The sequence below is a fragment of the Triticum aestivum genome, chromosome 6D, assembly GCF_018294505.1.
Source record: "Triticum aestivum cultivar Chinese Spring chromosome 6D, IWGSC CS RefSeq v2.1, whole genome shotgun sequence".
Classification (NCBI taxonomy): Eukaryota; Viridiplantae; Streptophyta; class Magnoliopsida; order Poales; family Poaceae; genus Triticum; species Triticum aestivum.
Window position 1 is genome coordinate 59458606 of NC_057811.1, and position 16407 is coordinate 59475012.

A 16407-nucleotide genomic window follows, 5' to 3' on the forward strand; every position below is an offset into this window, starting at 1 on the left:
TCTCCGTAAGGTCGGCATTCAAAGATGATCTACACTCTCAAAAGAGAGCAGCTTCTCCTTTTTTTAGTGATGATCTTTCACCATGGGCAGAGATAGGACCCAGGCACATGGGGTGGCGCCCGGTTTTGACACCAAAATCATTGAGTACTATAGCTATGATCGCTTAATGTCTTGAAGGTGGCCGAGGGCCTAACGTCGGCATAGCTCTGTCACTATCATTCACAACAATGTAGATGACTTATAACCGAGAATTGTGTGCCCAGGATTCTCACGTGCGGCGTGCACCTACTCATATTGTGGTGCATGGTTAAATTCCCTTGGAACAATTTAGGCTATAATTATAGGGTTTATCATATGGAAGGCACTTTGGATCAAAGAAGTGAGACAGAAGAGTTTACATGGATTGATCTTTCCCATGCTCATAGTTATTATGATATGATGTATATTAGGAAGGTTTGCTTTGGAGTGATGAAGGTGTAGTTGCAAGCAACATGCTGAGTAAGTCAACCAATTGACTCCTTTTGTCCTCTCTCACAAGGCAATCAGGGAAAAGCTTTCCTCCCTTAGATCTTCATCAATGTGCCCATGGACTCACATCCCCTCTATCTGACACTCTGGCTGACGGTAGTGGGAACGAGAATCATGGTAGCTCTTCTCCGAGTAGTAGATAGGTTAGGATTTTAGTCCTTGCAGGGGTGGCACTCATGCAGATGGTGACACTTCATCTTCTAGTTGGTCTTCTGGGCTCAAATCCTCCTTGAGTTCATCCATCAGAACAGATGAGACAAAGCTCCGACGTAGATTCATGTCAGCTCCTTGGGGCGGCGAGGTTAGGGTTTCTTGCCGCGCGTACACGACAACGATATTTGGTGCGAGGTTATTAAAATAAATTCAAAGGTTCAGTGACAACGTCTATGGCTCCGGGACTCTGATCCTTAGGGGCACGTGCAAGAAGACTTCCTGACTATCATCGACAAGGTCAGGAGGGCTTCGGTATGGGGGCGGCGACAGTGCCGTGTCGGCGGCTCATTCTGGTGGTGACAATGATTGTTTGATGGTCCATGGACCTCAATATAATCTCTATTATGTGTGGGGTGCTTTATACTTATGGTGAAGCTTTGTAGTAGACTTCAATCCTTAATATGTTGAATCGGGCACATCCGTATATGGCAGTGATCACGCTTATCTGTAGGCTTGGGATCCTCCTTAATATATATATATATATATATATATATATTTTTGGCATGAAAGGCAATGAATTTTTCTTTGCTTGTTGGTTGGCAACCCTGGGCTTGCCCTAGCAGCAAACACCAACTACAAAGCTGCGGTACAATCACACAAGCAATATAAATTGGTTGTCTCTATGTTTATTTATGCAAAACAACTTTGTAATTTGGGTTTACCATTGACCATGGATTCCATCAACATATTATCATGTCACATGCCTAAAAGATATATTCGTCATCAACAGTAAACCGAATACAATCATACCCAACATGACTTGTTTTTTTTGCGGCAGTACCCAACATGACTTGTACCATATATGTACTTGTCTTAAAGCACAATGCATCTTTCTTCATGACCCTTACATTTTTGCTGCGAAAATTATCTCACTACATACTTTTACGTGGTACTATATTGAACATGCAGAAACGCTTAGCGTGAGAAGAGGTGAGGAGTGAATACATAGTAACCACAAACTACATGTGTTTGTTTCTTTGCATTTTTAGTTGACTGTTTAAGTCAAATAGGATTGTCGAGCCGTGTCCATTGTCAACACAGGATCCACAAATACACCTTGCATCCCTCGACCGAATGCTCACACAGCTTGACTATGGTCCTTCCCGCAAAAAAAAAGCTTGAGTATGGTCCAATACGATCAAGTATCTATCGCTGGCAGTTGGGGCCCGAGTGGGGTAACCCCCAAACTTTCAAAGTTCCCGCCACAGAGACGTCGGCTGGCTCCTCCTCCAACTGCTACACGCACGTTTTCGCCACGTCACCGATCCGCGTAGAAGTGCATCCGGTCCCTCCATCCGAAATAGCGGGTAACGGCTGATATCCCTGCACGTCACCGATCCGGGGCTCCCATCGCTCCACCAATCAGCGCCCACCTGTCTCCTCCTACCTATAAAGAGTCCGGCCCATCCCACTTCCAATCCGTCGCCTCTGTCTCTCTACTACTCCATCCCAGCCAAACTTTTCTCTCGCCCTCGAAGCAGCAGCCGCCGCAGCATCCATGGCACCCAAGGCCGCCGAGAAGAAGCCGGTGGAGAAGACCCCCGCGGGCAAGAAGCCCAAGGCGGAGAAGAAGGTGCCGGCGTCCAAGGAGGGCGGCGACAAGAAGGGGAAGAAGAAGGCCAAGAAGAGCGTGGAGACGTACAAGATCTACATCTTCAAGGTGCTCAAGCAGGTGCACCCCGACATCGGCATCTCCTCCAAGGCCATGTCCATCATGAACTCCTTCATCAACGACATCTTCGAGAAGCTCGCCGGCGAGTCCGCCAAGCTCGCGAGGTACAACAAGAAGCCCACCATCACGTCCCGCGAGATCCAGACCTCCGTCCGCCTCGTCCTCCCCGGCGAGCTCGCCAAGCATGCCGTCTCCGAGGGCACCAAGGCCGTCACCAAGTTCACCTCGTCCTAGGCTCCTCGTGCGTTGAGTCTTGTGTTTCTTTCTTCTTCCTCGTCTGAGGAACTCTGTAGGTAGCTGTGTGTTTTCTGACAGTGTCATGTTGTAACAATGGTGCTGCTGAATAAATAGTCATGTTGCTGCTTGAATGGATGACTGTCGCCTTGGATTCTTGTTTCCAACATGTTTTTTCAGTCTCATCTTGGGCTTAAAGCCAGGAAGATGGTTTTGCATCTCTGAAAGTATTGCACAAATGCTTGTCTGAAACAAATGGTTTGATCCTTCTTGAGAAATGGAGCTCCACTCGGGTAGTAAAGAAAGTATGACCAGCCTTTTACTATAGTGAAACTAATTTCATAGGCGTGTAAGCTGTGTTTGTGTGCGTGGCAAACTTGATTAACAACGTTTTGCTGCTTCACGGAACTTAAAGCTTGTATTCGAAATTGATGCTGATAATTGACCACTTTCAAATCAGGGATCTGGAATGGTTTGGATCTCCCGGCAATTTTTCTTTGAAATTTCACCGGGGGAGATTTTTCCCCACCTGAATTTTATATCATTAACAGGGACACATGTACATCTACACACTTGATTTGATTGGGAAGATGTGAAGTATGCATCTGATCATCAAATTCTCCTACTTTTGTGACGATTTTCTTTAGCTAATTTATAAAATAAGTTCAACACATTATATATAGTTCAGTGACCGCAAACTAAGCCTCAATCGTTGGATGAGCTGTTAAATTTTTAGCCCATGGTTGAACAACCAAGTCCGATCCTCATTGAAAGCGTGAGTGAAAACTCATGCATATGCGCCGTGCGATCGTTGTCTTGCGGTTGAAAACAAATAGAATAAATAAAATATATACATAAAAAAACAAATATGGAATCGGAGGCAAGAATGGCTACTAAGCTTGGTTGACTGAGACTTGACAGAAACTAAGTCAATCAATGGGGGAATAGCAAATCCGTTTTTACAATGATATGGGTAAGGCCACTAAAACCAAGAGAAATTCTGCATTAGGCTATCCCGTCACAACGCTTTTGCCAAGGCCAGTATTAAGCGCGAAACGGAGCATATAGAAAAGGGATCACGAATGTTATACACTACATGAATTCTTTCAACAAAATAATGGATGACAAAAATATAATATGGCCATCTATTCACAAACATTGAAACCATATATATTACCATTCCTAGAAATCTGCAATGATTAAGTTAGTAGATTAATTAATACATGTACATTGCTCAGGGTGCATTTATCATTTTTTACAAAAAAACAAATATCTAAAACTTAATTGTGTTTTTCCAAAACCAAATAAAATAATATGAGAAAGAAAACTCTACTGCAAACATAAATACTTTATTTGCACTTGGCACACTTTAGTTTATATGTCTCCTATTAGATTCCCATAGGTTGGATAATTTTTTTAAGAATACATAATTGCGATTGCGAAATTCAATCATAAAATATTTATAAAAATCGATAGAGTTTATGGATTCTCCGACATGACAATATTTTTTGTAGAAAATAATGAAATTTATATAATGCATATATTTCCCAAGCATATATTCTTCAGACTAAATTGTTAAAATTGACTTCACGCTTTTATAGAAAATCATCTATTTAATAATGAGGTAGCACATTTTATTGGATTTTCTTTGTTACCTCCCCTACTTAAAAAGAACACAAGGCTCTGCAGTCCGCTCTTCATTTGTCCAACATTACGTATGGTTCTTTCTCTCTTCCTTCATTTTGATTTTTTTCTCGCATCTCTTGTTTTTCTCACCGGCGGCTTTTCACAAAATTTCCTTAATTGCCTCACATTTTATTTAATTACCAAGTGAAATTATGTTTTTTGGTAAGAAAATAAATGCTTACCAAATAAGTGCTTATGAAATAAATCTTATGTGTTTACACAATCAAATTAACATGGACAAGTAAATTACGGGCTACCTACTATAATTTTTATACCCCGTTGCGACACACGGACAATTATCTCAGATGAAAATTGTAATTATTTTTCAGTTTTACCTACCATTACCTATAAAATTATTTAAATCTTTAAGGAATTAACATATTATCAAAGACATTGCCACGAATGATAATATCATAAATTATATTTAGTACCAAAATCAAGAGATCTCTATGCAGCTATAGTATATAGTCGCCCTGATACTAGTGACAAAGCAAACGCTGGTCACTAGTAACTCAACAATTACCAGTGGTATGGGCGTATACTCGGTTGTTGCTGGTTAGACCCTATTAGAAACACAACATGTGGGGTGGGATAACACATCCTATACAAGTGTTTCCAAGTACAGGTCTACTAAAGTTCGATACACGGGATATGTAACATTTGGCACATACCCCAAAGATAGCATATATTCTTCAGACTAAATTGTTAAAATTGACTTCACGCTTTTATAGAAAATCATCTATTTAATAATGAATGTTCGCTCATTAGGGTTGGGAGGCAACAGGTAACTAAGGCGTCGCTTTTGCCGGATCAAGTCCTAAGCGAGTTCTACAACGTACTCGCTTACACAAGACTCGATTTATCCAGCGTTTTTCAGGTTAAACGCTGCTCAAACTGAGATTCCATTCAAGTTCAACTCACGCTGAGCAACATATTCTTGATGCCGAGTTGCCTGGCTAGCCATGCGCTCCCGTACAAACCAACGTGCCATCTCTGCATGTAGGCGCATGAGCTGATATAACACCTTCTCATCCACTTTCCATTTGCCAGCGAGGTGTAGGCTTGTTACAATGTTGCTGCTTGTGGTTATTGTTCCGTCTGAAGAAACAAGCACGTTGCTGCTTATTTCGCAAATAAAAAAAAAGCACGTTGCTGCTTGAGGGAACGACCTAAGTATGCTTGACTGTCACATCGGATTCTTGCTTCAGACATGTTTATTCAGTTTCTGTAACCAAGAATCTGAAACCAAGCATCCTTCAACCAAGCATCTGAAACGGTTTGGATTTCTGTAAGTAAAGTTCAGATCATCAGATATAGAGCCTTTGCAGCAGTGATTGGCAAATTTGATACACACGTACGGTCCCTACTGCTAAACACTTGATTTCGCCTGGACCTTTTATTAAAATGGCTGTGTGCATAATGAGATGCAGAGGCGGGGGTATTCCTCCTTTTTTTTTAAAAAAAGCTTCATTACGAAATTCTCCTACTTTTGTGATGATTATTCTCAGCTAATTTATATAAGTTCAACACTATAGTTTAGCAACCACAAACTAAGCCTCGCACATCGGGTGAGTAGTAAAGTAAAGAGGGCACCATGGCGGCTTCGGATGGCGGTTTACATGGTTGGCTCTTCGGCGGGCACCATGGCGGCGGCGGTGGCTCCCTTCTTGGTCGTGAGAGCGACAAGAGGGGTAGAGGCTGGTGGCTCGGGCGCATCCTCTGTTGGACGTCGCCCAGGTCTGGATCTGGGGTTTGGGCACGTCATGTTTGCCCTAGGGCCTCGGTGACTTTGGCGGGGTGCCGAGCGGAAGCTCTACGCTTTTGTGCCGGCGATGGGCGACGCTTGCGGGCGTCGTTCTCTTCTTGAAGACGTCGTCGTGGATCTCCTCTCCACATCAGAGATCCGGGTGAAGACCCTTGCCAAGTGGGGCTAGCCAGCGACGATGCTCTGCGTCGTTTTCCCTCTTGGCTGCGTTGTCTAGGAGCTTAGGTTGTCATAGGGTGTTGCGTAGGGTTGTTCTCAGTGTCTCCTATGTTCTTCTTCGGTAGCACATTTGCTTGTCCTCTTCGCGATCCGGGTAGCCTAGGATCTGCTTTGTAAGAGAGTTACCTCACCACCTTGTATCGTTTGTCCTTGTACTTTGCTCGGTTTGTGCTTTTATTTATAATAAAGGGGGGCGAAAGCCTATTTCGAGGAGTAGTAAAGATTGAAGATAAAGGTCTTTCCTAAAAAAAAGAAAAAAAGATAAAGGTAGGTCTTGTTGGACCAAGCTGGCAGAACCTGGCTGGCTGTGTGCCTTTAAAATGACTTTGGCCCAAGTATGGACCAACGAGGCCGATCCCGTCACCGACCAACAAGTTTGTAGGTGATCACATCCAAAATCGTGTCTAAAAGGATCTGTATCCAAACAATCCGTGCATTATGAAAGAGACAACCTAACGTGCAGTTACACCATAGAACAGAAGAGGCACTATCGAAGCCAACGACAAGCCACAGCCGCGCACAGAGGCGGCGGGGATTTGGGGATCGCTATATCAAATAACCGGGAGCAAAAACATGTATGTGCAAAGCTAGCAAGCTTCTTTTGTGGGGTTAAAAAGATTTCATTGCTCAACTGTTGGAATATTCATTCCTACATAGCAAAGGAATATCTGCAGGTACAGAGCAAAGCTAGCAAGCTAGTCGACGGGAACATCTCCTCTCACTGAATGCGCATCCCGAAAATTCTGAAATAATTCAGGAATAAATGCGAGCACCAGGACTTGAACTCTGATGGGCTGGGATACCACAGTCTCTCTAACCATCCAACCACATGTTGGTTCGCATCCGGAGACTTTGTTGATAGCCCATGTCGCTCCTGCCTTTTTTCCCCTCTTATTTCCTTATTTTCTGCCACTCAAAAAAATTCCTTATTTTCTGGTTGTACAAATCCACCCTGCCGTGCTTATTTATACGTTCATACAAGATTGGAACTCGACTAGGACATTTTTTAATACTACTAGGACTCAGCCTGACTCCCAATCCTATATGTACACAACTACGTAGGTTAACTTTTTTTTAGAAGAACAGGGAGGCTCCTCCCCGGTTCCATTACTCAAATGAAATCACACAAAGTCGTTCGCACACCTCAGCTCACTGAGAGGAGCAGTTCAGAAAGAACGAAAGAAAACTACATCAGGTTCTGATAAAAACTACAGCTATAGTATGCCCGCAAGGCTACAAACATCGCGCCGTAGATGCAGAGCAGCTCCTAGGAGGCCTTGCGAGTCTTCAACAGGGGTGCTGCCGCAGCTTGAGGAGACAAGGTTGCTGTCAGGGTCGAGATCGGGCTTGGGAATGCGGTTGCTCCGGTCTCACACTTCTTGGAAGGAGAGGCAAAGCCATAAGTGTTGTCCGTGATCTTCAGCTTGATCCATGGGTCCACCAGAGGGGCTTCATTGGGAAGTCCCATCATTAGCCACTGATCATCAAGGGGCGTCTCAAGAAGTTTGCAAGATGTGCTGAGAAGGCCTCCAGCCTTTCTGCAATCTCGCCCGAGGACAGCACAGTCCAGTTCTTTATAGTCCTTAAGATCAACCTCAGCACCTGTTTAATCGAGATCCATAAGGTGTTATTGAAAATGATAGAATTCCTATATTTTCAAATACACCAAAGTACAGCAGCGCTGACAGAGTTGAGTGCTGAGTGTTTTTTACTAGAGACCCAAAATTTAGCAACTGATTCAAAGTCAGTTCCTATGTCTACCCTAAAATGACTTGTAATCAGTGGCCAAATCTGCCTAGCCACCACACATTCAAAGAATAAGTGGGCACATGTTTCAGCCTCAAAGCAGAAAACACAATCTAGAGGTTTGATAATCTGTTTTTTCCTGAGGTTATCTCTAGTCATCAGCTTATTGTTAGAAAAAGCTAAAGAAAAACATGAATTTGATAAACTTCTACACTATATACACGGGAAGGAGAGAGGGGAGATCCACCGAGGCAGCATGGGGAAAAGAGCCAGCTCAAACGCGGGGAAAACGGCCGCCGTCGGCGGCGGGCAGCATGACGAGACGGAGGCGCAGAAGGTAGAGCGGCTGCAGGCACTGCCGACGTTTGTCAAGGCGGCGCACGCGGACGCCATGCTCTACATTGCCATGGAGGAGGAGTACCGGAGGGCGGGCAAACTCCACACTACGACGAGGCCAAGGAGTGGAAGAAGCGTTTCGCCAGGGTTGCCAAACTGCACCCGTCTCCCAAGCACATGATGGAGAAGATCAATGAATATACCAAGTACCTCGAGGAAGACGAGGACGACTTCAGGATAGGCCTTTGTTCATTCATCGAGGTGAATTTAGATTTTGAGAAATCTTTCTGGTGAACAACGCTTGTTCATATTAGTATATTTGTCGGATCTTTATGTCGGTTGGTTTCCTCTTTAAATTTGTTGTTATCGTGTTAATAGATGCTCAATACAACTTTCTATTAAAGTTAGTATAAAGTAAAGACACTTATTTTAGGACGGATGAAGTACTGTATTAGAGAAGATTCTGTCATTTATTTACGATTTATTATCTATCTCGTGTAAGATGTTATTCCAACGATTTTGCCATCTATCTTTATTTTAGGACGCTATAAGGCATCTTCAATGTCGACCTTCAAACCGATTGCATTCGTTTGGATGGAGTGTTTTAGACCGATTTTGTTATCCATTAAGGTACCTCATTGGTCTGTGGGGACCTCTGTTTTTCCGCAAATCAAAGACAAATCAGGGGAGCTTTGCGGGCGTCCGGACCGGTGCCACGCATGCGACGGACACGCTGGACCCACCCCAAACCCTCTCCCGTGCCAAACGGTTGCCGCGCATAGCATTTATGCCGCCCCAGAGCGGACGCGATCTCTTACTGGTGTCAGCATTGAAGTGACACACAGGACGAGAGCGCAACCCTCGCTGCGTCCCTATGTCGACGCCTATCCAATGCCGGAGAATGTAACTGGATGGGACGAGAAGGATATCTAGCGCAATCAAACGGGCTGCCGGTCCACCCGCCTTGTGTCATTAAACAGGCACACTGGACGAGAAACCAACTCCGGCACCCCCATTGACACACTCCGCAGCTTGGCCTGGCCGGCATCCGCTATTCAAATAAGGCCAACCTGGTACAAACTGCACCACACTACGTCCCGCTTCACATCCTCCTACGTGCACCACCTCCTCCATGACTGTGAGTTCTAGCGCATTGTGGGAGAGCCTCTCGACGGAGCAAAAGCACGAGTTGGCCGCCCTTGTAGCTAGCTGGCAGGTCCACCGTGCGATGCGGATAGAGGCCGCCTGCCGCTGTATACTTTGACTAGATTTAGGTCCAACCGCTTTTTTAATGAAATATGTGAAAAATATAATGAATTTGCTCATGTTTAGATGAAAGTCATCTGATTTGCAGGTAATTCATTCGGTTGTTAAAATCCGGTTCGGAATGTATGCATGCATGGTTGAATGGCCGGCTCTCGTGTCACTATCCGCGGACGGATACCACTTCCTAAAAGGGGCCAACGTTTAAGATGCCCTAATACCGCGCATATGTTTCCTTCAGATCCACCCCCCCCCCCCCCCCCCAACCCTTTCCAGCGACCCAATCACATGTCTTCTTGCTACCTAGTTCCTATTCCACTTCAGCGCCGAATATAGTACAAATCACAAACCGACAAAGACCCTCCACTGCACTATATTTGTAAATGGGTCAGCCCATATATATCTTTTTTCCACCACTTTTCGGGATCCTTTTTCAGTGATTTGTACTGTGTTTTTTGGGGGATTTTCTTCTTGGTTTCCCCAACCGGTTTTCTCATTTTATTTTTCATTTCGGTTCCTTTTATTTTCTTCTTTTTGGTTTTAGTTTTCTTTGTCTTTTTTATTTTTTTATCAAATTCATGAACCTTTTCATAAATCCATGAACCTTTTTCAAAATTGTTTTTCTTTTCAAATTTCTTTGAGCTTTTTTCCAATCCGTAATTTTTTTTCAATTTTCATGAACTTAAACTTTTTTCATTTTTTAAAATTATGAACTTTTCCAAGTCATAATTTGTTTAAATTGGTGTTTTTTTTTCTGATTTTTTTTTTCAGATTTCACAAACGATTCCAAATTTGCTCACTTTTTTAAATATCTATGAACTTTTTCTAAAGCCAATTTTTTTAAATCCATGAAGTTTTATTTTTCAAAATCGTGTTTTTTCGAAATTTATGAACTTTTAAAATTTGTGAAACTTTTAAAATTCACTAGTTTTTATTTTTTTATTTTTGTTGCGTTTTTTCTCTTCAAAAGTCAACTGGTCATCCGTTGGCTGGTTGACCATTGACTGAAACCCAAATGCGCCTTGGCGAAAGCGACCGGAACTCCTTTTTTTTAGGGGAATGCCGGAACTCCTAACAGGTGTAGAAGGCGCCGATTAGGGGCTCTTCTTTCTGGCTAACGTGATTATAAACGTGCCAGGTTAAGGGGCCATAAAGAAACAGGCCCAACCTAAGCACCTGATCATATACACAGTAACAAGTTTCTTCTGAAAAAAAGTCCCACTAACAAGCCTGAAAAATTGAGGGATCTACACAGAATGGGCTGAAAAGGCGAGAGATCCACATATGATGGCCTGAAAAGCTACAGGATCTACACAGTACGGTATGTGCATGCCATGGAATCAAAAATTCTATTGCCATATATGTGCAATTCTCTACAAACAAATTAAGGGAGAAGTTTCCTATAATCTACTAGTAATAATTGGGGGAGAAGTTGCCCTTATTAAGCCAATGGATTTGTTATCAAAATCACGTGTGATTTGCCTGGGCAAGAAGATGCAATTTACATGTACAATGATCGGTTGCCATTGCGAACTGAGTGTAGCTCAGATGATTAACTTTACTTTATGTGGTGGAACCAACCAACCAGGATTCAAGTCCTATAATTGGCATTGGTGGTTGCATTTTTCTGGATTTATTTCAAGCCTTCTGACGATGTGTGTTCAGTGGAAGGAGACGACGTCTCCATCGACTATGAAGGCATCTGTGACGACTACATCAATCTCAAAATGGTGTGCCGGTTCAGTCTCTCGGAGATGCTCACAGGGTGGGGTGTGCATGCGTACGCTCATAGGGATGAGTATATGTGTGTATGTGTCTGTCCTGCGCTAAAAAAGATCAGTTGCCATAAAAATAAAGGGGGAGATTTGTCGTGACAAGAAGCACTCAATATATGATAAACGGAAATGGCAAAAACTCTGTCTTCCCCTTGCCGAATGGATGTCCTTGCTAAAAGTTCCCTCATACAATTGCCATATACGGGTTTGGCCTATAACAAGAAAACACACAAAACCAAATTCAAAACCGCTGGTAAAAACTGAAGAGAAAGAAGAAAAAAAATGAACCCTTTTGCATCAAATGCTTTTGCTTGAAATTTTCCAACCAACTGCTGCTGTCCTTCCACAACTTCGTACAGATGAGAGTAGAAAATCAAAGATGGGAAGAGCGATGGTTTGGCATTGGTCTGGAGACGGGGCCTAAATGTTACGGTAAGATGGATGGGGTGTATGCACATTGATGCAGTTGTGAAGGAGAAGGATGGTTTCAAATGGCGCTTAACTGGCACATATTAGGAGTCACACATGGAGAGAAAGGTCGAGACTTGGAGGCTCCTTCGTAGATTACATAACCGGATTCAGCTCCCGTGGGGTTGCCTTGGTAATTTTAATGGAGTACTATTTAGTCATGAAAAGCAAGGGGGTGCACCTCGTGATATAGATATATGCGAAATTTTCATGATGCCCTAGACTACTGTATTCTGCTATGACCTCGGTTCCGAGTGAACGTCTAGGCCGTGTTGTTGCAACACCAGAGTGGTGTGACTGTTTCCCGACGTATAAGATCAATAATGGGGATCCCCATCACTCTAATCATCGACCGTGGTGCTGTTGCGGGATGGTAGCCTGAGGGTGCAGCGGTCTACTGGTGGGAGGCGCAGGAGAACCTGGGAGGGTGTGGCGGAAAAGCTTGAAGAACGGGAGGACCTTATGTGGTAGCAGATAGATCATGCAAATTGGCTGGTTAATGGAGGCCGTAACACACACTATTTCTAGGCTTTCGCATCAGAACGGTAGAAAAAGAATGTAATTAGTTGAGGAGGGAGGATGGAGTTCTGGTAGAGGAGGAGAAGGCATAAAGGCACTTATTACTAACTACTTTTCTTCCTTGTTTACCCCTGTGACAGGTGCTGATACTAGTGACATCCCGAACCATATATCCCCAAAGGTGACCATGCAAATGAACGAGTTTCTATCGGCAGAATTCACCCCGAAGGAGGTTAAGAGAGCCCTTGATGATATAGGGGATCGAAAAGCTACTGGAGTGGACGGTTTCCCAATGGTCTTCTATAAACATTATTGGCATCTTGTTGTTGATGATGTGATGCGTGAGGTGTTGCATGTGTTGCGAGGCAGTAGTACATCGGACGGAAGTGGAAGTGCTGGTGCGGTGTGGAGAAAGGGGAAGAAATGGGGCGGGCTAGGGTTCTACTGTCGCCGTCCGGCTTAAATAGCCAGTTTCCTCCCTCAGGCGGCATGCCAAAGCGGCACCACGTGACGCAGCGCGAAGGAGGCGCCCGTCGGATCAACGGTCTCTCCGCGTTCCTGCGTGGGCCCTATCCGTCAGTCCGATGTGACGGGCATGCTCGGGTGCGTCCGGGCCTCCCTATATCTGCCCCAGATTTTGACCGGATATGGGGAGTGCCCGTCAGTCCGGGCTTTTGGGCCGGCTATGGAGAGGCTGATTGGATGACGTTTTTACATACGGACACTGACCGGGCAGCTTGTCCGGACTTTTGCGGCTGGTATGGGGTCTGGTTGTAGATGCTCTTAGAAGAACAAAGATCAGGCGATTTTGTTTGTTCGTACACTCCTTACATAGTCACATAACCCATCCATACCCAGTACGGTGTGACAGAGAACAGCCCCCTCAGGTCAGCGTTGTGATGAGTTCATTTTCAGAGAAGAAGATCACTCAACAGACGAAAGGGCGCGTGCATGAAAGTAATCAAACAAGTGCGGTTTCACCTCGAAGATTTCGTACCATATCAACATTCGAAGATTATTAGTATAGTTCACTCGACGACCTTTGAATCGATCAAGGCGATTGAAATAAAGTTGAAGTTTCAGCACGGTTCCCAGACCCAGGTAAAATGCCTCCGAAGCATAAGAATCAGGTCGGGATCAACTTCAACTCTCTTTTCACTCGGACCTCAATCCATTCGGGGGCTAATGACGATGCCATGGACCTAGGGTAGGGTCATAGGCCCGACCTAGACATCCTACCCAAGGTCACTACCCTAGAGTCAAAAATATTCAAAGTATAACAAAAGATACCGACTGAAGTAACCTTGGAGTGCAATCCACTCGACCAGTTATCCCACTCGGATACCCCAATTTCATTCGACCAAGATGAAGTCACTCGGCCATATAAGAAACCACTCGGAGTACAGAAGATCTAAAGTCACTCAGGATGGCAACGGTCAGGCGTTCACTCTGTAGTCTTAAAGGTCATTTATAGCTCTTTATAGTTGGCGTTACCAGTAACGCCCTGTCTTAATGTACATTGAACCCTGTGTAACGTGTGATGGTTGGGGTCCTGGCGCACTCTATATAAGCCACCCCCTCCACGGGCACAAGGGTTCGCACCCCCTGTAACTCTCACGCATACTCCAGTCGACCAAGCCTCCGGACATCGAGACGTAGGGTTGTTACTTCCTCAAAAAAGGGTCTGAACTCGTAAACCTTGCGTGCACAACCTCACCGTAGCTAGGATCTTGCCTCCTCCTACGTACCCCCTACTCTTACTGTCAGACTTACTCCCACGACCGCCGTTCGACTTAAATAGCCCGCTTCCTCCCTCGGGCGGCATGCCGAAGCGGCGCCACGTGACGCAGAGCCGATGAGGCACCCGTCGGATCAACGGTCTCTCCGCGTTCCCGCGTGGGCCCTATCCGTCAGTCCGGGCGTTTGGGCCGGCTATGAAGAGGCCGATTGGATGGCGTTTTTGCATCCGAACACTGACTGGGCAGCTTGCCCGGACTTTTGGGGCGGGTACGGTCCGGTTGCAGATAAGAACAAAGATTAGGCGATTTTGTTCGTTCGTACACTCCCTGCATAGTCAGATAACCCATCCATACCCAGTACGGCGTGACAGACAACAGTCCCCTCAGGTCAGCGTTGTGATCAATTCATTTTCAGGGAAGAAGATCACTCGACAGACGAAAGGGCGCGTGCATGAAAGTAATCAAACAAGTGCGGTTTCACCTCGAATTTGCAATGGATAATACAACAACATTAGAGACCGTCCATGGCGGCGTCCAAGCGCACGCAACGCGGCCCTATGCATCTAAGCTCGAACTTCGACAAGAGATAAAACCGTACGTAGTACAATATTTACCGCCCACCCGCATCATCATCGTCCCCTCACCCCGGATCAGTTGTGGCAGATCTTGGCGGTGGGCATGGTGATGCAGACGGGGGCGTACTTCTTCTTGGCCTCGGGGCTCCCCTTCTTGACGTCCGACTCGGCGAAGGCCACCCCGCCAATGGCCGACAAGGCCGCAGCGGCGGCAGCAAACACCACGGCACGGCGGCCGTCGGTGGCGGGCTCCACGGCTGCCATCTTGGCCGCCGGCTCCTGCTGGCTCTCGACCTTGGCGGCCCGGGCCACCACGAGGCCGCGGCGTGGGGCGGCCGCGCGCCGGTCGACCGCCACGGCCGCGGAGAGGGACGCCATCATGGTGAGCGACGCCATCGGGACGGAGCTGCTGAGGTTTTGGGACGATCTGCGCTGGGAATGTGTGATGACGATGATGCTAGTGGGGTGCGTTTTGGTGCGGGGCTATTTGGTTATGAAGATACGGCCGGCTGGGCTGCAAGGCAAGGGCGCGCCTTATCTGTCGCGGGGATGGCGTGCCCACTGGCGAGCGGCCATGTGGCGGCGGCGCGTGACATGGCTGAGGCGAGGAGAATTCTGGTTGGATAACGCTGGGGTACGGTGGATAACAAATGGGAGGACCTGGATGGAGGCCGGATGCGGATTTCTGGACCGGATGGCTGCGATCGCCATCGTGGCCCTTCGACCTCTGGTACGTCCATGATGCCCAAGAGTAAACAAAAGTGCCTTCACATGTCAGTGGTATCGAAGAGTTAATCGAGCGCGTCTAATCAGAAACAAGGGTGTTCAGGCATAGCATTTTCTTTTCCACACAAAGTACGCATGGCATAGGGGATTAACGGACCAAAATGGAGTTTTGGAACGAGCAGTATTTCAAATATTTGGCATCCATGAGAATTTATGAGTACCCAGGACCTCTATGAGTTTCTCGGGGCCGGCTTATGTTTGGTTGCAGTCGATTTCGAAAAAGCTTTCGGGGTTCCTTTGGGAGTCTTTTCCAACATTGCTTTGCACAAGATTCAAACACGGTCTACACCGGTTGTTGATACGTTGGTTTGACACCATTTCCCAAACTAATTCAGTTGCAGATTACATCGAGAGATTTGAATTAGTCATCAACCATTTATCTGCTTACTCTAACTCCATCCATCCTTATTACTATCTTATTGTGTGGAGGGACTCCGCACTACTGTTGGTGTAGGGCCCACCATACATCGACACGGCGTGTGCCTTAGCGCTACTCCAGGAGGAGGTGGTGTAAGGCATCGCCATGCATCAAGCAGTCGTGGTCGTCTGCCTCTCGGCTGGTAGAAACGGTGCACTGTGCAGGGGTGACCATGCCTTTGCCCGCTCCATGGATCGTCACGGCATCGATGGATCATCCCGGCATCGATGCAAGTCATGCTGATGGCTCCAAACTCCCTGTGGGAGTACAAGTATGGATGCAACCTCTGCTTCAACTGCGGAGAGCACTGGGGAAGTGGCCACATGCCATCACCATGCAACTTCATGTCGTGGAGGAGCTCCTGGAGTTTTTCATCATTGATGTTGTCTTCAAACCGACAGGCAGTCTAAGCGTGTTAACCATCGCCTCAAGATCTTCCTACGTTGCTTCACGCATACCTGTCCA

The 16407-nt window shown here is 45.9% G+C and overlaps 2 protein-coding genes across 2 annotated transcripts; one reads left to right on the top strand and one right to left on the bottom strand.

Moving 5' to 3' along the window:
* The first annotated feature begins 2151 nt into the window (after nt 1-2151).
* On the top strand, nt 2152-2781 carry LOC123143520 (histone H2B.4-like). The gene has a single exon (XM_044562461.1). It carries the CDS (start codon nt 2240-2242, stop codon nt 2645-2647), a length of 408 nt encoding a protein of 135 aa, XP_044418396.1. The 5' UTR covers nt 2152-2239; the 3' UTR covers nt 2648-2781.
* An 11840-nt stretch (nt 2782-14621) lies between these two features.
* On the bottom strand, nt 14622-15239 carry LOC123143521 (photosystem II 5 kDa protein, chloroplastic). The gene has a single exon (XM_044562462.1). The coding sequence runs from the start codon at nt 15132-15134 to the stop codon at nt 14814-14816; it is 321 nt and encodes a 106-aa protein (XP_044418397.1). The 5' UTR covers nt 15135-15239; the 3' UTR covers nt 14622-14813.
* Between the last annotated feature and the right edge of the window lie 1168 nt (nt 15240-16407).

Coding starts and splice junctions, on each gene's coding strand:
- LOC123143520 (XM_044562461.1), top strand. CDS start 2,240: ATGGCACCCAAGGCCGCCGAGAAGAAGCCGGTGGAGAAGACCCCCGCG.
- LOC123143521 (XM_044562462.1), bottom strand. CDS start 15,134: ATGGCGTCGCTCACCATGATGGCGTCCCTCTCCGCGGCCGTGGCGGTC.